The 23,286-nt window shown below is 43.2% G+C and overlaps 1 protein-coding gene across 1 annotated transcript in view; it reads right to left on the bottom strand.

Annotated features, from left to right (window-relative positions):
* Window positions 1-19,282, bottom strand: part of TOX3 (TOX high mobility group box family member 3) — a 172,521-nt gene extending 153,239 nt beyond the window's left edge. Inside the window, exon 1 of the mRNA XM_069740593.1 lies at window positions 18,574-19,282. Coding sequence (XP_069596694.1) covers window positions 18,574-18,672 — 99 coding nt within the window. The 5' untranslated portion in view covers window positions 18,673-19,282. The remainder of the gene's footprint in view (window positions 1-18,573) is intronic.
* Between the last annotated feature and the right edge of the window lie 4,004 nt (window positions 19,283-23,286).

Below are 23,286 nucleotides of genomic sequence, written 5' to 3'. Positions count from 1 at the left end.
AACGTCTCAAATGCCTCCTAGCAACAGGTGTTTATAATCCCAGCAGGACCACTACCCCTCCACAGAGATCTAAATTTTATTCTAGCAGATGATTTATGTTCACATACAGATGAAGACTTTAGTCTAAGCGAGGAAAGGCATTGATAGGTCCTGGAAACGGGAAATGCCTTACCGTGGCTTCCTGGTACACATGAATTGGACACTTTATGTGCTAAACTTTCTCAATTTTTCATATTTCTAGTGCAGTGATGTAATTCAATTTTTGTATTTCACGTTTGCATGCTGTGGCGCAACAGTGTGCTGCCTTTTTGTTTGACAGTATATGAGTTGGTGACTCTAGGTTCAGCACCTGTTCACACTTAGTCTATGTTTGGATGTGACGGTCAGTTTTTTGAAGTTTAAATGATAGAAGTCCCCCAAAATTTCACACAGAAGTGTACGTTTACTTCACTGGTGGTTTAGAAAGGACAATTTTGTCAAACATGGCACCATTCTTATTAATTGGCAGGTTTGGTATTACAGCTAAGCCATAATTAAGTGAATTGAAATACAAAACATAAGAAAGAATGAGGTTTCATCTGCTAAAAAAAAATAAAGTACTCTTTCATTTAATGTCATAATCCCTCTTAACCTCAGCCCAGGTATCCTCGCCGTCTGTATCCTGATGTGCAGGAGAACCACAGAAAACTTTTATCTCCATAGCAGTTAAGCCAGTAGTTCAGGAGAACTCTTCTAACTAATTGCTATTTAGTCGGTTTCCTAAGTTTAATTAAAGTAGATCCGTAGGTTTAAAACAAAGATGAAAGAGCATTCAGTCTTCTATTTTGCCAGGAAGGATTTTGGATTTATAAAAATGTCATTTTGGATTAGCAGTTTTGTACCGAAGCAAGCCAACATGTTTCTTAACAAAGGAACGCAGATTTATTTCGGTGCACCCAAGGTCAACTAAATGGATCCTAAGAAATACTGCGAATTGGCTTCATCTAAATGAAACGCTCTATTAAGGGTAGTGGAATCAAGTTTATTTCCGCAGAACAGAGATTGATGCACTCGGTTAAGTCTCCTGCAGGTGAACATAGAGATGATATTTGTGGAACATCACGGTAATGGATTCACAAAAATGGCACCTCGGAGAGGAGCGCTGCGCTTATTCACTTGTACAAGGTTTGCCGTCTGCTCTACTTCCATTACTTATTAGTATGTAACATGGATGTGTAATTCTAGTATTTCATAATTCATTATTAGTTTGTTTAAAGATATGCTTAATTTTACACTTTAATTTCTCAAGGTACAGTATTTCTACCTCCTTTCCTGAAAAAAAACAAACTTAAATCAGATTTCAATTAGATGGTGGCCCGATTCTAACGCATCGGGTATTTCTATAATATGTATGTAGTTCATGAGGTTTTCAGAATAATGCAATTTATACACAGGATTCGGCCAGCCGCGACCAATTAGCGAAGCGTGGTTCAAATTCTGCGCCAATTCGCGGGTGGACTGCGACTGTCGCTGATTGGTAAAGCCCGGCCGCAAACAATCAGTGAAGCCAGGGCCGGCTCCAGGTTTTTGAGGGCCCCGGGCGAAGGAGTCTCAGTGGGCCCCCCTCTTTAACACATACCATGATTCATGATGCACAGATACAGCAGAGAAATATAGCACAGTCAAGTAGTGTATAACACAGCCCACGTAGTATATAGCCCAGCCACATAGTATATTGCCCAGTCACGAAGTATATAGCATAGCCCATGTAGTATATAGCACAGCCACGTAATATATTGCCCAGCCACGTAGTATATTGCCAAGCCCACGTAGTAAATAGCAGACACGTAGTATATTGCCAAGCCACGTAGTATATTGCCCAGACATGTAGTATATTGCTCAGCCACGTAGTATATTGCCCAGTATATTGCCCAGCTGCATAGTATATTGCCAAGCCACATAGTACATTGCCCAGCCACGTAGTATATATCACAGAGACGTAGCATATAGCACAAACACGTAGTATATTGCCCAGCCACGTAGTATATAGCACAGACATGTAGTTTATAGCACAGGCACGTAGTATATAGCACAGCCACATAGTATATTGCCCAGCCACATAGTATATACCACAGCCACATAGTATATAGCACAGCCCACGTAGTACATAGCACAGAGATGTAATATATAACACAGCCCACGCAGTATATAGCAATGTGGGCATCATATCCCTGTTAAAAAAAAGAACTAAAATAAAAAATAGTTATATACTCACCATCCGTCGGCCCCCCAGATCCAGCCCAGGCGTTTACTGATGCTCTGGTCCCAAGAATGCATTGCGGTCTCACGAGATGATGACGTAGCAGTCTCGCGAGACCGCTACGTCATCATCTCGCCAGACCGCAATGCATGGACCAGTCATCAGAGCATCGTGAGGAGCAGGAAAGGCCTGGGCTGCATCCAGGGGGGCCGACGGAGGGTGAGTATATAATGATTTTTTATTTTTTTATTATTCTTAACATTAGATATTTTTATTTTTGATGCTGCATAGGCAGCATCAATAGTAAAAAGTTGGTCACACAGGGTTAATAGCAGCATTAACGGAGTGCGTTACACCACGGCATATTGGAGTGCGTTACACCGTGGCACAACGCGGTGTAATGCAGCCATTAACCCTGTGAGCGCCGACTGGAGAGGAGTATGGAGCGGCAAAACGGCCACGACCAATCAGCGTCTTGGGATTTCCGTGATAGATATAGATATATATAGATAGATAGATAGATATATATCTATATATATACATATATATAGATATATATCTATCTATGTACACCGTATATACTCGAGTATAAGCCGACCCGAGTATAAGCCGACCCCCCTAATTTTGCCACAAAAAACTGGGAAAACTTATTGACTTGAGTATAAGCCTAGGGTGGAAACGCAGCATTTACCGGTGAATTTCAAAAATAAAATTAGATTATTATTGCCTCATAGCTGTGCCATATAGTGCTCTGCACCGTTCATATTGCCCCATAGCTGTGCCATATAGTGCTCTGCACCGTTCATATTTCCCCATAGCTGTGACATATAGTGCTCTGCACCATTCATATTGCCCCATATCTGCCCCATATAGTGCTCTGCACCGTTCATGTTGCCCCATATCTGCCCCATATAGTGCTCTGCACCGTTCATACTGCCCCATAGATGCTCGGTATAAATCTGTGCCGCCGCTGCTTCTGCTGCAATAAAAAAAAAAAAGCCATACTCACCTTTCTTGCTTGCAGCTTCCAGCGTCCGGTCCCGGCGTCTCCCCGCTCTGACTGATCAGGCAGAGGGCGGCGCGCACACTATATGCGTCATCGCGCCCTCTGACCTGAACAGTCAGAGCGCAGACGTCGGGAAGATGGAGCGGCGCCCGGCGGCTGGAACGCGGACAGGTGAATATTACATACTTACCTAGTCCCAGCGATCGTGACTCTCCCCCTGCCTGTCACGCGGTCTTCGGTGCTGCAGCTTCTTTCTCCATCAGCGGTCACTGGCACCGCTGATTAGAGGAATGAATAGGCGGCTCCGCCCCTATGGGAGGTGGAGCCGCTTATTCATTTCTCTAATGAGCGGTCCCACGTGACCGCTGAAGAGGGGAAGAGCTGCAGCACCGAAGACCGTGGGACGGCAGGGGGAGCGTCAGGATCGCTGGGACTAGGTAAGTATACCTCAGCGCCCTCTCCCCCTCACCCGCCGACCCCACCGCTACCGTGACTCGAGTATAAGCCGAGAGGGGCACTTTCAGCCCAAAAATTTGGGCTGAAAATCTCGGCTTATACTCGAGTATATACGGTATATATATTCCACCAAAAAAATCAAGCCACTGCTCTGAACTTTTCATCTCTAGAAGTATACGGGCTCAATGTTAACCCCTTAATGACAGCCAATACGTCTTTTGACTGACCTGACATATAAGAGAATAGCCTCCCCATACAGGTGACAATCCAGCAGCTGTCAGCTGTACACTATAGCGGACAACTTGCTGTATCACCGACGATCAGTGTTGGCATCGTACATATCTGTTTAACCCCTTAGATGCTGCTGTCTATATGAGACCCCTAGAGTCAATTCAAACATGGATAGTTCCCTAAAAAAATAAATGTTGTAAATTTCCTTGAAAAATTGCTGCTACATTTTTAAACCTCCTAAAATGCTAACAATATAAAATAATATTTTACAAATTGTGATGATGTAAAGCCGACATGTGGGAAATATTATTTATTAATGGTTTGCTGTGGTATGACCATCTGGATTAAAGGGATAATCATTCAAACTTTGAAAATTGCTAATTTTTTAACATTTTTCTCAAATTTTTGTTATTTTTTATAAATAAAACATATTGACCTAAAATTACCATTATCATAAAGTATAATGTGTCACGAAAAAACAACCTCAAAATCACTGGGATTTGTTGAAGCGTTGCAGAGTTATTACCACATAAAGTGACACTGGTCAGATTTCAAAAATGTGACTCCGTCACAAAGGGGTTAAGTCAATGGGTTCAAAACCCTGCACTGTACAGCGGTGTATAGCCCATAGCTGTCCTAAGGAGCCTGCACACCACTCTCTGTACACAGCTCATGTAGGAGCTACAGACTTCAGCGGGGGTTGCGACAGATTAATGAAGATCTAATGACCCCTCTAATAGACAGCACTGGACAGCCACTATGATATATAAAATAGATTTTGAAATGACATTTACATTTTAATTAAATTAAATCTGTCAGCCGGTTTCTGCTATGCAATCGGAGGCCAGAAAAATAGAGAGACCTTGATTTCAGTGATGTGTCACTTACTGGGCTGTTTAAATAATATCAGCATTTTATCAGCAGGAGATTAATACTATAGGACTAGCTGTCTCGTGCCTCCTAGTCAACTGTTCTGTATAGACCACACCCCCAGCACTGATTGGTAGCTTTATGCAGCCAATCAGTGGTGTGGGCGGGGTTACACACAGCTCAGCATTCTGAACACTGCTCGATCTGCAGCAGAGAAAACTGGGATTGTATAAAAACTACAGAAAATAATACAATTGCTGGAATCAGGGTCTCAGCCCCTACATCATGCTGCTCTCAGATTACACCGCTGACAGATTCATTTTTTAGAACACACTATTGGCGGATCGTCTAACATTATTTTTATCTATTTTTATACAAAGTCATTTAAAAAATATCTTTAGAGAACATATAAAAAAAATTATATTTTTTTATTAATATTCATGTCAATCATACTTTTTTTTTTTTTATTTTTTTAACACTCTCGTCTGTAATTCACCAACAAGGCACAAAGACATTTTTAGTCCTTCATCTCCGCAGGTAAGAATTTACTTTTTTCTATGGCTACGATATGAAATTCCTACATTAATACTACACTTAGGAGTTATTATTTACACTAAGCATATAAGAAATATATTGTAAAACCGCCTTTAGTTGGCTCTTTATATTAAATAAAACCTGCCCAAATCGCAGTATCATGCTTTCATCCTCGGTGACAGCTCGGTTTCTGCCTCGTCTATAATTAACCCCGTTTTATCCACTGCAAACGGTTCGATTGATGGGTACTCTTGTAGTGCTCCAGGATTAAGCCACTAAGCCAGGAGAAAATGGCCTTCACGTCTGTCTGATGAATGTTTTGCTACCAATTAAAGGAACAGTACGCTCTGTTAACGGGTAGAATGCCATACGTTGTTATGGACGCCAAAATAATAGTGCTATAATGTACAGTCTGGCTTTTACGCGTTTCTAAATGTTCCATTGTGCGTAATATTTTATATTTGACCTTTACTTACAAAGCACAGGACTACTATCGATGGCTCCTGGCTAGTCTTGAGATATTCATTATTCATATACTTTAATTGTCGCTTAAATGCATCAATTATTGTGAATTGTCCAGCCTCAGATGTGACTCACAAAACATTTACGTACCATGCTGACAAGCTATACATATATGATAACCAGCGTGGATAAATCAGGAGTTAAAAAATTATTTACTAAGGCAACCAATCAGATCCAATTGGCATAATTTTCCCATTATTGGCCACTTAAAGAGCTTGCATTTATGCATCAGGCCAAGCAGATGTTTTAATGCCTTTTTCTCTTAAAAATAATCTATCATTAAGTGCTGAGAGCAGCATGATGTAGGGGCAGAGACCCTGATTCCAGCGATGTGTCACTTAGTGGGCCGCTTGCTTCAGTTTTGATAAGAACTACCTGGTCTCTGGATGCTGAGCTCTGCATAACCCCGCCCACACCACCGATTGGCTGCTTTCTGTGTACACTAGGCAGTAAGCAGCCAATACGTGATGTAGGCGGGGTTACATAGAGCAGTTGACTAGGAGGCATGAGACCGTCCTGTAGCGATAACCTCCTGCTGATAAAACAGTGATTGTATCAAAACTACAGCAAGCAGCCCAGTAACTGACACATCACTGGAATCAGGGTTTCTGTCTCTACAATATGTTGCTCTCAGATTAGAATGCAAAAAACCTGGTGACAGATTCCCTTTAAGGAAAAAAGTACTTAATGTTCGACAACAGTAATTTCTACACAGTGTTACGTGCTTGGTTTTCCCAGAAATAACGGCAGCACATTCATTTAATCTAGCAGCAATAAAAGAGGTTTGTAACGTGTGAAATAATTTATTCAGCAGATTTAAACCAGCCGGATCCAGAAAAAACAACTCTGAATTTGTTTTAGTCTTTATAATTAAAGTGAATGCTCTGTACATAGAAGTGCAAACATCACATGGATCGAGTCTATGTAACTGCTGCACATGACCACAAATCATTTTAATAGTCAAATTAGGATTTGTAAATATACAGTTTTCATCTGCATGTATTATTTGGCTGAACTTATTTAATCAACCAATAAATTTGCCTTTTTTAAGTATAAAATCGTTTTTCTTCAAGGTGAAGCTATTTATCACCAACTCACATTCCATATGAAAAGAGCTATTTTATAACACAGACACCTTTTATTCATTACTACTGAAAGGTTAAGATCACAGCAGACTGACCCCATGGGCACAGAATGTCACCTTACGAGCACATGGGCACAGAATGTCACCTTACGAGCCCATGGGCACAGAATGACGCCTTGCGAGCCCATGGGCACAGAATGACGCCTTGCGAGCCCATGGGCACAGAATGTCACCTTACGAGCACATGGGCACAGAATGTCACCTTACGAGCCCATGGGCACAGAATGACGCCTTGTGAGCCCATGGGCACAGAATGACGCCTTGCGAGCCCATGGGCACAGAATTTCACCTTACGAGCCCATGGGCACAGAATGACGCCGTGCGAGCCCATTGGCACAGAATTTCACCTTACGAGCCCATGGGCACAGAATGTCACCTTACGAGCCCATGGGCACAGAATGACGCCTTACGAGCCCATGGGCACAGAATGACGCCTTACGAGCCCATGGGCACAGAATGACGCCTTACGAGCCCATGGGCACAGAATGACGCCTTACGAGCCCATGGGCACAGAATGACGCCTTACGAGCCCATGGGCACAGAATGACGCCTTACGAGCCCATGGGCACAGAATGATGCCTTACGAGCCCATGGGCACAGAATGACGCCTTACAAGCCCATGGGCACAGAATGACGCCTTACGAGCCCATAGGCACAGAATGATGCCTTACGAGCCCATGGGCACAGAATGACGCCTTACGAGCCCATGGGCACAGAATGACGCCTTACGAGCCAATAGGCACAGAATGACGCCTTACGAGCCCATGGGCACAGAATGACGCCTTACGAGCCCATGGGCACAGAATGACGCCTTACGAGCCCATGGGCACAGAATGACGCCTTACGAGCCAATAGGCACAGAATGACGCCTTACGAGCCCATGGGCACAGAATGACGCCTTATGAGCCCATGGGCACAGAATGACACCTTACGAGCCCAATGGGCACAGAATGACGCCTTATGAGCCTATATGAGCACAGAATGACGCCTTACAAGCCCAAAGACACAGAATGTCACCTTACGAGCCCATGGGCACAGAATGACGCCTTACGAGACCATGGGCACAGGATGTCGCCTTACGAGCCCATGGACACAGAATAACGCCTTACGAGCCAATAGGCACAGAATGACGCCTTACGAGCCCATGGGCACAGAATGACGCCTTACGAGCCCATGGGCACAAAATGACACCTTACGAGCCCATGGGCACAGAATGACGCCTTACGAGACCATGGGCACAGAATGATGCCTTACGAGACCATGGGCACAGGATGTCGCCTTACGAGCCCATGGACACAGAATGACGCCTTACGAGCCCATGGGCACAGAATGACGCCTTACGAGACCATGGGCACAGGATGTCGCCTTACGAGCCCATGGACACAGAATGACGCCTTACGAGCCCATGGGCACAGAATGATGCCTTACGAGACCATGGGCACAGAATGACGCCTTACGAGCCAATAGGCACAGAATGACGCCTTACGAGCCTGTGGGTAGAAAAAGGCACCATACGAGCCCATGGGTACAGAATGACACCTTACATGCCTGTGGGTAGAAACAGGCACCATACGAGCCCATGGGTATAGAATGACGCCTTACAAGCCTATATGGACATAGAATGTCAGCTTACGAGCCCATGAGCACAGACTGACCCCTTACGAGCCTATGGGCACAGAAAGACACCTTACATGCCAATGGCAAAGACTAATGACTTAGACTCCACCAATCAAGTTGGCTACATCAAATATAAGCAGTACAAATGAAAGGATAATGGTGATGCATGTAACTTATGTACAGTATTTAGAATTTCTGCATCATTTGATGCACTGTGAAGTGCTGCCCACCAATCATTCATGTCTTTTCAAAGAACAGATCTCACTTGTCCTGAAGATGGCTCATAAACGGAACACAATGCAAGCCTATTCTGAAATTGTGCACCAAGGCTAGCTTCACTTGTCCTCCAGGAATCTAGAGCAGGTGCACTGCATTAAAACTAGACTTGCTGATAAATGTGGTTACATCAAGTGCCCTACAGTGAATATTTTAAGGATGGGAGAGGGGAGACAATGATAGAAACTAAACATAATTCCTTTGAATGAGAACACAAAAATAATAAAACTCTCTAAGTTATTCCAGCCTCTAAATGGTTCCTTGAAGGCCCCATGTATCAGATAGGGCTATAACAGTGAAAGCTACAAGCTGGGTACATGATGGAGGTCTTCTTATTAACCTCTTTGGTCACTACTGTTCTTGATTACTTACCATCATCGGGTCACCTAAAGATATCTTAATTTAAAGGGGCCAGTCTTTGTGACATATTCCTTTAAAATAATTTACATGATGTAGAAATTGAATATAACGTTAAGTCCTCATAAAAGGCCATCTGAATGCTATACAATCACAATTTTGCCAACATCAGCAAACTGATGAGTCAGCTCTCCAGCCCAATAATTACCATAACTGTCATGGTCAGCATTTCATGCAGTAGCCTAAGGAAGGCACTCTCATTATATTCCTTACTAGTCAGTGGAATAAAATACAATTTGGCCTTAATGTGCAATAGTCTTATCTGATGATTGCATAGCGCATATATCAAAATGTAATAGACTGACCTTTCACCTTTTTACTCCACAGAAAACCTAATTTGTCAAAGAAATGGTGATGGCCCATTTCACTACATCAGTGATGCACCACAAAACTTGTGCGTGGCCAAACATGTAAAATGTGAACTTGTCACTTCGTATTACAGAATACACCTTGTTAAAATTACAAACCTTCCACTTATATTCTAAGGAACAATAGACGCTGAAATTGTTGAGGATGAAACCAGTTTTTGGTCTGGTGGTCCAGGTCAACCCAGGACAATCTGACTTCCAATATTTTCCAGTTGTTGCACAACTACATGTCTTGGCATGTTGGGGGGGGGGTTATAGATTTTTTTTTTTTATTTAAAAGGGTCACAGGTTTAAATGGAACTTGTCAGCACAAAATTAATGCTCCAACCAAGTACAGGCGCTTGTACAGTGATCATCAAATTTTCCCTATAGTGAGGAATAGATAGTGGGGTGGGATAATACCTTCAAAGGTTGACTATAATCTTAAAAGACTCAAAGCAAAGTGGTTCTTATGGTAAAGCTGAAACCTTGTAATGTTAAAAAGGTATATCTGGGACTTCGTGAAAAACCAAAAATGTGCCTAAGCACTAACAGTCAGGTAGTTGCTACCTACCTGCCTGTTGTGCACAGCACCAGTTTTTCCCTGACACAGATCAGTCACAGACTGCCCCTGCCGGCGATTCTGCTGATGTCACGTCGACAAAGCAGTAGATTCTTTTCCGCTCTGCTCTGTTGATAGGACGAGACTTCCAACGTTATTCTGATCAAATCGCACTCATGCTGCCTAACAGAGAGCCAAATTTCCATTAGAATGATGTCAGAAGTCACGCCCCTTCGACAGAACAGAACTTGACATGAGCAGATGCAGCTGGATCGCCGGCAGGAGCGGTCTGTGACTGCTCTGTGTCGGGGAAGAACGCCAACATGCACAATAGGCAGGTAGGTAACAACTACCTAGCTGTTTGGGCTGAGGCACATTTTTTGCTTTTTCATAAAGAAGGGTTTGAATTTAAAAAGTTAAATAAATATAAAGTTTAGCAACATCTATTCATAGTTTGGTTTGATGGGAAGGCAACAAGTTTAGTCTATTGATGCTTAGAATTTTTACTTGTGAAGTGTAAAAAAACAAAAATAATCAACTGCTAATCTACTATAGATGACATTAACACATATCTACAATTGGAATAACATTTCTAACTAATCAGTGTATTCTATTATTGGGCATATGATGCACAAGAGATGTTTAACTTTGTGTTATTGCCCCATGACTCCCATCAATGGAATACATCTCCCATTTATGTCAAGTAAGCAACTGCTACAATTTGTATATATTAGGGAATTATGATTTCTGTTATTCTTTAATCTATTGGAATGAGATCCATAAAGCTAAGGTTTAAAAAAAATGAAAAAGAACATCTTAATGATTACTCTTAAATTTGGCAACTAAGAGAAGAAAAACCCTTTCGCAACATTTAGTTGAAGTACAAGCTCTGATTCTCATCCAACTTAATCATATTAAATCTGCTCCGTTTTATAAACAATACCTAAATACCACCGCTAACCTTTGACAAATGTCAGATTTCGAAATTCATCAAGCCAGGAAATGTTCCCTCTGTACAATTATAGTCTGGCTCTTGTCTACGGGATGCCTATGGGGCGCGATGACAGAAGTTGACCTTAATCTCATTAAATGTAGGATTTGTGATCAACCTGTAGCCTTGTGTGTGTGTTGCTTCTTGCTATCCCGACAATAGGTCTTTAGCTTTGATCACTACAGCAATTAGCTACACAATCACTGTACAAATCACCAATGGACTTGAAGTACAAAGATTGGAGATTCCGTCAAGATAATGAGAAAGGCTGATCTACCATGTTCTTGGGTTTATCTATCACATTCTCAATGCACCTTAACTTCTTCCTTCACCTGCTCAAAACATATCAGAATTTTGTTTTCTTTAGATATATTATTTTCAAGTCTTGATTGATTGATTGTCTTGTTACAATTTGTACAGGCGCTCACACATTGTCACGTGATTTACTTAGCCACAGCCGGATAAAGCAAAATTACAGTCATTATCCTTGACCTATGTTCATATTCGGAGTCTACCATCTTTTAAAAGAGAAGGACAAAGCCCAAATGTAAGAAAACAATTTTACCAGTGTATTAAGATTTACATATAAGTAGCAGTTTCCATACTATTGTACCATTAATATGGAGTAACAAGAGAAGGGAAAGAGAAGGGTCTAATTACAAGGTACAGTTCAAAATGTCATCCCACTCAACACTTACAAAGATTAGTACTCGGGGCCTAGGTTAGCTATTTCTCTTCTTTGTTACAGTTTTTATAACTCACTGTCCCCCATTGGGGCCCACAATCTAGATTCCCCATCAGTATGTCCTTGGAGCGTTGGATGAAACTGGAAAAAAGGAGAGAAACCCACACAAACACGAGGAGAACATACAAAAACGTCTTGGATATGGTTAGACGCAAAGGAACAGTGTTAACCACTGAAATAATTGTTACATATGACAACAATCCTATTTTGTTTAACTGAACACACGGACATCCAGAACACTGAGTAACAAGTATTGGATTGAGCCGACCTAATTACAAGGAAGCTTTGGTTGCCTGTTTATTACTGTGGTGAAGATCTTAGAGTAGAAGCACTCCATATTAATCCAGTCATTATTATTATTACAGTCATTATTATTGTGGTCCCCTTTGAGGCTCACAATCTAAATTCCTTATCAATATGTTTCTGCAGTGTGGGAAGAAACCTGAGAACTTGGTGGAAACCCAAGCTAACATGAGGAGAACATACAAAGCCCTTGCAGATGTCGTCCTTAGTGGGATTTGAATCAAGGACCCCAGCATTACAAAGCAACAGTGTTAACCACTGAGCCACTGTGCTTATCATATGACCATATAATATTACAAACACAGAGGTACAATAAAGGTCCTAAAAAGGCTCTAGATGCCATATGCCTACAACATTGCAGATCATTCTATCCAACATGAATCTATCTGGTGACATAGACCTAATTAATAGGTGAATTAGTTTGCTAATGTCAGCTGCATGATGACACCCACATTGCCAAACACATCTTGACTAGAGATGAGCGAACCTAAACTGTAAAGTTTGGGGTTTGTACCGGATATCTAGAGTCCAATGCTGAACTCCAAACATGGACTTCTGAAAATCCGTTTACAGTTCAGGAAAGGAGAGAGCGGGGAGAAGAGATGGAAAGCCTCCTATGAGGTTTGGTTTCAGGCTCAAGTTTGGGTAAAGTTCTGGTACCCGAACCAAACTTTGGACTAAAGTTTGGCAGAACCCAACCTTCCACGGGTGCTCATCCCTAGTCTTGACCATGTTAAGAAGCATCAGTCCTATAAAACTTGAATTTAGTTGCAGTGTACATGCTCCATCACCTCTCCATTAAAATTCCCCCTCAAAACATGAGAAATGTTTACCTGGGACCTCCTTTTTAATGCTCAGCTAAAAGAAAAGAGCAAAAGGATTTGCACAACTCTTGTCCAACTTCCACAACAGTTGATAATAGCAGAGAACACTTCCTTCTCCTTACTCAAGGCCATCTCTTGTGCATACTAAAGGTACCGTCACATTAAGCAACGCTGCAGCGATCTAGACAACGATCCTGATCGCTGCAGCGTCGCTGTGTGGTCGCTGGAGAGCTGTCACACAGACAGCTCTCCAGCGACCAACAATGCCGGTCCCCTGGTAACCAGGGTAAACATCAAGTTACTAAGAGCAGGGCCGCGCTTAGCAACCCGATGTTTACCCTGGTTACCAGCGTAAACGTAAAAAAAAAAAAACACTACATACTTACATTCCGGTGTCTGTCCTCTGGCGCTTTGCTTTCCTGCACTGTGTAAGTGCCGGCCGTAAAGCAGAGCGGTGACGTCACCGCTGTGCTTTACGGCTGGCCGGCGCTCACAGCCGGTGCAGGAAAGCACAGCGCCGGAGGACAGACACCGGAATGTAAGCATGTAGTGTTTGTTTTTTTAAAGTTTACGCTGGTAACCAGGGTAAACATCGGGTTACTAAGTGCGGCCCTGCGCTTAGTTACCCGATGTTTACCCTGGTTACCAGTGAAGACATTGCTGAATCGGCGTCACACGCGCCGATTCAGCGATGTCTGTGGGAGTCCAGCGACGAAATAAAGTTCTGGACTTTCTGCTCCAACCAACGATGGCACAGCAGGGGCCTGATCGCTGCTGCCTGTCACACTGGACGATATCGCTATCCAGGACGCTGCAACGTCACGGATCGCTAGCGATATCGTTCAGTGTGACGGTACCTTAAGCCTCCACAATGTCATAACATGGTGTGAGGCCTAGCGATCAATATATATATGGTGGGAAAGTCCTTGGAAAGTGTAGAGCATTGTTTTAATGTTTTATGACCAAAAAGTGACATACTGCTGATGTCACTGGCAGACACAGAACAGGGCATTTGTGCAAGAAGGGTACATGGGTCCTTTTCAGCCCTATAGCTCATCATATCACACAATCCCCCTTGATTTGGAGGCAAATGTGAGCCTCCTAACCTCCGGGGCCCCTGTCAGACTGCACAGGATGCATCAATGATATATCCACCCCTGGCTGATGTGTTTCTACGTGATGGCTGTTATTAAATTTTGAAATAAATAATTATGGTAAAAGACTACCCCAAATCCTACTGGAGAATGTAGATGTAAGAATTCTATATATTTTATATACTTATGGTCACCCTATAATTATTAAGAGTAACATTGACCACATATCCAAGCCCTTTAGGCTATGTTCACACTTTGCGGATTCCACTGCGGATTTTTCCGCAGCAGAATTCCAAAATCTGCAGTGAAAACCCATCACGGTTTTTACTGCGGATTTATCGCGGTTTTTACTGCGGTTTCTTCTGCGGATTTTCATCTGCAGTTTCCTATTGGAGCAGGTGAAAATCCGCAGAAAAGAAGTGACATGCTGCGGAATGTAATCCGCAGCGTTTCCGTGTGGATTTTTCTTCAGCATGTGTACAGCGTTTTTTGTTTCCCATAGGTTTACATTGTACTGTAAACTCATGGGAAACTGCTGCGGATCCGCAGCAAAATCCGCAAAGTGTGAACATAGCCTGAAACTTCCTGTCGACTTCCACTCAAAAACATGTCCCGAATCCATACGTTCCCCAAACAAGAATCTGCAAAAATCCTAGTCCATACCCTCATCATCTCCCGCTTGACTACTGCAACCTCCTGCTCTGTGGCCTCCCCAATAACACTCTCGCGCCCCTTCAATCTATCCTAAACTCTGCTGCCCATCTAATCTACCTATCCCCCGGCCTCTCCTCTCTGTCAATCCCTTCACTAGCTCCCCATTACCCAGAGATTCCAGTTCAAAACCCTAAGCATGATATACAGAGCCATCCACAACCTGTCTCCTCCATACATCTGTGACCTCATCTCCCGATACCTACCAGCACGCAACCTCCGATCCTCACAAGATCTCCTTCTCTACTCTTATCTCCTCTTCCCACAATCGAACACAAGCTGTCTCCTGCGCATAGCCCCTACTCTAGAACCCTCTACCCCAACACATCAGACTCATCTACTATGGAAACCTTCAAAAGGAACCTGAAGACCCACCTCTTCCAACAAGCCTATAACCTGCAGTAACCACCGATCCACCAAGGCGCTGCACAACCAGCCCTACCCTCACCTATTGTATCCTCACCCATCCCTTGTAGATTGTGAGCCCTCACGGGCAGGGTCCTCTCTCCCCTTGTACCAGTCGTGACTTTTATTGATTAAGATTAGTGTACTTGTTTTTTCTTATGTACACCCCTACTCACATGTAAAGAGCCATGGAATAAATGGCGCTGTAATAACAAATAATAATTGATCAAACTTGGTCATTTTGTAGGGATCGGTCAACAATCAGATAAGCATCAGGGGCCTCCTAAAACAAACCAAGTAATTTGCATTAAAAACACTCCATCCTCTTGTTCTTGGGGTAGATAAGTCATTTTCAGCACTGTCTGGTCAGAACATTTTTTCTTGAATGGTCGTCCATTCTAAACATCTATGTGTTTTCTGACGTCGGGAGAGCTAGCCTTTAGGCCTCCTAAAAGACATCTATGTTCCATGTTCTACCAGTTTGTTTTTTTTCACAGGAACCCATTATAACCTAGGGCACTACGCACATGTCCGTGTTTTTACGTAGACCGTGTGTCCGTACAAAACACACCGAGGCATGTATGTTTTTTCCCGGCAGTACGGATGTCAAGGCCTAATACAAGGCTATGGCTTCGTGAAAAACATGTAAAGGACACAGATGGCATCCAAGTATAGAAGAAGCCTTGTAATTTATTTCTTTATCCATACTGGAAAAACACAGACGACACCAGTACCGGTTTTACATGTTTGTGTTTTATAGGGACTTGTGAAGGAGGGCTTAGCCAAACATTCATTCAGCTATGCTCTCTCTCGTGTACGAGCAGCTTTACCTTGCGTATTCTGCGGTCTACACCAATCTTTACACCATGTATCATCAAGACAAATGTTATAATGATATATTATACACAACATGCATAACTTTGCTCACTTTTTACTAAAGAAAAAGAAATCAATTAGAAATAACCCGTCCCACCGTGCACATTTTCACTTGCCCGGCCATATATTTTGCTCTGATTAATGCATAACAGCCAAAGAAAGAATTTGGCCATTGAAGTATTCCCATTCAACGTAAAGTGACATCAATCCTTATCACTCAGTGGTGTTTGTCACACAGGCTGCATCACTAAAGACAAATATCCTCATTGAATTCTCAATGAATTACCTTGAAATAATGCCCCTTAGTGGGGGGCCATTCCTATTAGGCAGCCAGTGGAGAACATTTCAATTTCATTGGATATGGTATAAGAAGGGGGTGTGCGTTCTGGGAAAAAAAAAGCATTATTGGGATGACATTAACTGGATCAGGCAACAATCGAATCTAAAAAGGTACTTCAGGCTGTCATTTTATAATGCATCCTGCACCTCTTCTGCCGTTCGATCACTCTTGTTCTTCGACAATCGCTTTGTTAAAGGGGTGGCCCGTGCCTACAGCGTACTGTAAACACAACGTAATACTAGATGCTTAAGAAAGCACCAACATATGCTGTGGTGTTGGAAAAACAATGCTGAATTTCATGAACACAAACACATGCAAAACACAAGTGCACAAATTATGCGTTTCACACACAAAACGCCTATCAAACTTAATGGCCGCTTAATATATTTTTGGAAGTTGGAAAAGTGAAGCATGCTCAGGGATACGATGCTCTTGAAGATGTTACCCTCCATGGAAAATAATAATAATAATAATAATAATAATAATAATAATAAATATATATATATATATATATTTTTTTTTTTTTTTAACACATACATACTCATGCACATAAAATATGCTATGGAAACTTTTGAGGAGTTAATATAATCCATTTCTACCCTGAATGGAAATTCAAGACCAATATTAAAGAAAAAAATATATAATTATATATATATATATACATATATATATATATATATATATATATATATATATATATATATATATATATATATATATATATATATATATATATTTTTTTTTTTTTTTTGTTTGTTTGTTTTGTTTCTTTTGTTTTGTTTTCAGCAGTATACAAATTATACTAGCAGATAAAGAACAATATGGAAAAAAAAAAAATATATATATATATATTCATTCTTTTTTTATTTAGAAAAATGTATTTTTAAGCCTGTTTTAGGATGAATAATATTGTGATTAATTGGGCTAAAAGTTACATGTCATCCAAAAAAGTATAAAAAAAAAAAAAAATACTAATTGATCACTTTGTAGAACCGTCCAATAACGTTATCCTTTCCTACGTGTCCTTCTTTGTTGTAAAAAAAAAAAAAAAAAGATACCAATCTAAGTATTAGTTTACTAATTCAATGTCCTATGCAAAACAATACCTGCCACTAAAATGTCATTTTCTAGTTATATAATCTCCAAGGGATGGATTTACGTAGGACGCAAAAAAAAAAACAACTTTTACTTGTGACAAAAGCCTCATGGGGTCGTCCTGCAAACCACTGAAAATGAGAATTGGTCATACGCCAATATGTCTACCACTGTAAACACTGACCCCTGCCACATTTAATAGTTCAAGTTTTCCAGTGTGTAAACTTCTGTAATAAAAGAAATAAAACCACTCAATGGTCCTAGTAGACAAATCCACAAAACACTTACAACCCAATTAAAAAAAAAGGGATAATTAACCATCGTTGTAAAAAAAAAAAAAAATCCATTAGTTTGGAATAATAAGATAATGTAGCTCTAATTCTCCCCAGTCCCTGCCAGCTGTCATTTGTTATGAAAAGTGATTAAGCAAAGGAGCAGTTTATAATCCAGATATAACATGGAGCAGTAATTTATTCCCCCCTCCCCTAACAATAGCACAAGAGGCAGGATATGCACACAGTACAAGTCAAACATTCCACACTGTGTCTATCCATTCACATCAAATATACTGTTGTCAAAACACTGCAACCTTATGACAAAGGATTGAGCTAGGATACATCTCATGGAGACACCAAGGGGAGAAGAGAGAGGGAAACACAAGAAAGTTCCTAGTACAAAGACTGAACATAATTAGCACATGTGCAGCTCCATATCCCCACATCATTCACTAATAATTACATGTTTCATGTGCACTGAAGAGGTATTTAGGGACAACCACATTAATTGTCCATCAACCTTTTCCAACATGACATTTCTCTTCTAGTTCTTGAGCTTACAATCAAAGATCAGGAATGGATGAGAGAGAGGAGGGAAGTGACTATTTACAAACAAAGAGTAAGAAGAGTAAACAAAGAGTAAGGAGAGTTAACAAACAGTAAAAAAACAGTAAAGAATAAACGATCAATCACCTTGTAACTGTAGTAGTCTAAACATTGGGAAAAGTCCAGATTGGGTGACTCTCCAGTCAGGGCATTCCCAGCAGCTGCAGGGTAAAACCTTACATCCATGGTTTAAGTAGTCAAGTTGCAATTGAAGCCAGTCCTAGTGGGAGTAGTAGTGGATGAGCAGCATTCAAAGTGTTCTTGGGAGTTCTCAGGTGCAGAGGGTTTACGGTGTTAGTTCTTCCAGGATAAGGAACACAAGACAGGAGGAGTTCTGGAGGTTCTTCTGGTCTGAAAAATTCAGGGCTTGCAGTTTTTGAAAAAAAGCAAGCAGCCCAACCATAGGACTTGTCTATGCATTGATGCCCAGCAGCTGCTATACACAAAGGAGCCACGCGTTGGGTTATTGGGATCAGGAGATCCAGCAGGACAACAAAAAAAATAAATAAAAAAAAAGAAGAATCACTGTCAAACCATACTAACAGGAGAGAACAAAGTAAACTCCAAAGAGATCCAGAGGACTTTATTCCAGCATTAAGGGTTTGTGCAATGATGGATACATGAGTTTCTATGAAATGACCCCTCTCTGCCTGTTTAAAAGAAAGGGAGGGGGTTATCGAAGAACAAAACAAGACACACAAAAAAAAAGTCTTAGCAGCCAACGGTTGGAGAGTGGAGTCAGAAGTGGTGGAGACACAGAAGCTGCTGCTGGCAGGGCTCCCTGGGAGAAATGAATAGTAATGGGCAATGACAAGCAGGAGCTGGGTCCCTCCTCCCTCCACCACTCCCACTGAGTACAGCTGCTACTGTGTACATAGTGTGGACATACTGATGCAAGGAGGCACCCACTGCTGTGCCAGGGATGCTGTGCTGCAGCAGCTCTGACCTAGGTGGAATGCTGTGCTTGCCAGGGGGGTTGCATTGTCACACAGTCCTCTTCTCTATGTTTGCTCACAGTGGAGGCTGTGTACAGTGTGTGTGTTCTGCTACAGTGCACAGCATGAGCTAACAATGATGCAGGAGGCTGTCATCTTGCTCTCATACTCAGTGACTTGTCTGCTCGGTGGAGGGTTTGTTAATGGGTCACCGGGACTATGTTATGTGTTAAGTGTCTGTAGCGTAAAAGGCTTTGTGGGCTTATAGAAATGTGAAGGGAAATTAGAGCTGCAGATTCAGCAATGCATAGAGAAAAGAAAAAAAGACAGTGATGATGAAGATGTCTGAAAAGTGCCATATAAAGGTATGTGTCCACATTCAGGATTGCGTCAGGATTTTCTGCAGGTAAAATCCTGGCCAAATCTGCACCTGAGGTCACCTGCGCTGTCCTTGCGTTGTTTCTGCAATGTAAGGACATGCTGCGCTCTTAAAAGACGCGCCGCATGTCCGTATCCCCGGGTCTGCCGCCTGCGTCTTTTAATGCATAGTGGAGACGGGATTTCATGAAATCCCCTCCACTACGCTGTAACATCCGGACGCTGCGTGTTTGACGCTGCGGCTCTACGCACATTGCGTTTAGGCACTCGTTCGGTTGCCCGGTCGATGCTTCTGTATCCACCCGCAAAATGGGATTCGGACGTATGTGCCGATGGGCTCAGAGATTATGATGGTGTCAACAGAGCGAATGTGCGTTATGTCGGAATCGGAAGTTCCCATTCATCTTCGGCGTGTGTGGTGCTTATGGTTCCCAGGGTCTGGAGGAGAGGAAACTCTCCTTCAGGCCCTGGGATCCATATTCATGTAAAAAATAAAGAATAAAAATAAAAAACATGGATATACTCACCCCTCCGGTGAACCCTGGCTGTCACCGCTGCAAGCGTCCGCCTCCGTTTCTGAGAATGTAGTGAGTGAAGGACCTTCAATGATGTCGCGGTCAGGTGAGCGGTCACGTGAGCGGTCAGGTGACCAGTCACCTGATCGCGACATCATCGAAGGTCCTCCACTCACAGCATTCTTAAGAACGGAGGCAGACGCTCGCAGTGGTGACAGCCAGGGTTCTTCGGAGGGGTGAGTATATCCATATTTTTTATTTTTATTCTTTATTTTTTACATGAATATGGATCCCAGGGCCTGAAAGAGAGTTTCCTGGATGGCCAGGATACCTTCCGATATTTGTGTCCCATTGACTTACATTGGTATCGGGTATCGTATCGGCGGGATCCGATATTTTGCCGGTATCGGCCGATACCATCCGATACCGATACTTTCAAATATCAGAAGGTATCGCTCAACACTAGTCATGCATAATTTTCAGGTGTATACACCTACTGAAGGTGGACACCCAAGCATAGTAGACTACGTCTGAGTGTCCCTCTCCAGTAGTCATATATACCTGAAAGTTATGCACACATTCAGTCTGTCAGCACTAATATAGTCTATGCAGTAGCGTAGCTACCGGGGGGGCAGAGGGGGCCATCGCCCCGGGCCCGGTGCTCTGAGGGGGCCCACCCGGAGCTACGCTACTGTAACTGCATCGGCGCCCAGCGCACCGATGCAGTTACATTCTGCGACAGGGCAGGGAGAGTCGATCTCCCTGCTCTGCCGCTATAGGGCCCCTGAGCAGGCGGGGGGGCCCGGTGCCAGCAGTGCCCCCCCCCCGCCCGTTATCGCAAGGTGAGCTGTACCGGCATCTAGCCGATACAGCTCACCACAGTGATGAGGGAAGGAGCGCTGCGCTGCGCTCCTTCTCCCATCATCCCCCACACTGACAGCGGGCGCGATGACGTCACTGTCCGGCGCACGCAGTCAGTGTAGATGTGAGCGGGAGCAGGGAGCGCCGCTGGAAGAACAAGGAGGAAGAGAGGTGAGTATCAATAGGATCTGTCTACTAGGGGGGGGGGTGCTGCCTTATTAATAGGATCTGTCTATTGGGGGGGCTGCCTTATTAATAGGATCTGTCTATTGGGGGGGCTGCCTTATTAATAGGATCTGTCTATTGGGGGGGCTGCCTTATTAATAGGATCTGTCTATTGGGGGGGGGTGCTGCCTTATTAATAGGATCGGTCTATTGGGGGGGCTGCCTTATTAATAGGATCGGTCTATTGGGGGGGCTGCCTTATTAATAGCATCTGTCTATTGGGGGGGGGGTGCTGCCTTATTAATAGGATCTGTCTATTGGGGGGGCTGCCTTATTAATAGGATCTGTCTATTGGGGGGGGGGGTGCTGCCTTATTAATAGGATTTGTCTATTGCGGGGGTGCTGCCTTATTAATAGGATCTGTCTATGGGGGGGCTGCTGCCTTATTAATAGCATCTGTCTATTGGGGGGGTGCTGCCTTATTAATAGGATCTGTCTATTGGGGGGGCTGCCTTATTAATAGGATCTGTCTATTGGGGGGGGGTGCTGCCTTATTAATAGGATTTGTCTATTGGGGGGGTGCTGCCTTATTAATAGGATCTGTCTATGGGGGGGGCTGCTGCCTTATTAATAGGATCTGTCTATGGGGGGGGGCTGCTGCCTTATTAATAGCATCTGTCTATTGGGGGGGGTGCTGCCTTATTAATAGGATCTGTCTATTGGGGGGGGGGGGTGCTGCCTTATTAATAGGATTTGTCTATTGGGGGGGTGCTGCCTTATTAATAGGATCTGTCTATGGGGGGGCTGCTGCCTTATTAATAGCATCTGTCTATTGGGGGGGTGCTGCCTTATTAATAGGATCTGTCTATTGGGGGGGGGTGCTGCCTTATTAATAGGATTTGTCTATTGGGGGGGTGCTGCCTTATTAATAGGATCTGTCTATGGGGGGGGCTGCTGCCTTATTAATAGCATCTGTCTATTGGGGGGGGGGGTGCTGCCTTATTAATAGGATCTGTCTATTGGGGGGGCTGCCTTATTAATAGGATCTGTCTATTGGGGGGGGGGGTGCTGCCTTATTAATAGGATCTGTCTATTGGGGGGGCTGCCTTATTAATAGGATCTGTCTATTGGGGGGGGGGGTGCTGCCTTATTAATAGGATCTGTCTATTGGGGGGGCTGCCTTATTAATAGGATCTGTCTATTGGGGGGGGGGGTGCTGCCTTATTAATAGGATCTGTCTATGGGGGGGGGCTGCTGCCTTATTAATAGCATCTGTCTATTGGGGGGGGGGTGCTGCCTTATTAATAGGATCTGTCTATTGGGGGGGGGGGCTGCCTTATTAATAGGATCTGTCTATTGGGGGGGGGTGCTGCCTTATTAATAGGATTTGTCTATTGGGGGGGGTGCTGCCTTATTAATAGGATCTGTCTATGGGGGGGGCTGCTGCCTTATTAATAGCATCTGTCTATTGGGGGGGGTGCTGCCTTATTAATAGGATCTGTCTATTGGGGGGGGTGCTGCCTTATTAATAGGATCTGTCTATTGGGGGGGAGGTGCTGCCTTATTAATAGGATCTGTCTATTGGGGGGGGGGTGCTGCCTTATTAATAGGATCTGTCTATTGGGGGGGTGCTGCCTTATTAATAGGATCTGTCTATTGGGGGGGCTGCCTTATTAATAGGATCTGTCTATTGGGGGGGGGCTGCCTTATTAATAGGATCTGTCTATTGGGGGGGGGGGTGCTGCCTTATTAATAGCATCTGTCTATTGGGGGGGTGCTGCCTTATTAATAGGATCTGTCTATTGGGGGGGCTGCCTTATTAATAGGATCTGTCTATTGGGGGGGGGGCTGCCTTATTAATAGGATCTGTCTATTGGGGGGGGGGTGCTGCCTTATTAATAGCATCTGTCTATTGGGGGGGTGCTGCCTTATTAATAGCATCTGTC

The sequence above is a fragment of the Ranitomeya imitator genome, chromosome 9 (genome assembly GCF_032444005.1).
Source record: "Ranitomeya imitator isolate aRanImi1 chromosome 9, aRanImi1.pri, whole genome shotgun sequence".
NCBI classification, from domain to species: Eukaryota; Metazoa; Chordata; class Amphibia; order Anura; family Dendrobatidae; genus Ranitomeya; species Ranitomeya imitator.
The sequence above is the reverse complement of the archived record's forward strand: the minus strand, read 5'-3'. Positions and strand labels throughout refer to the sequence as shown.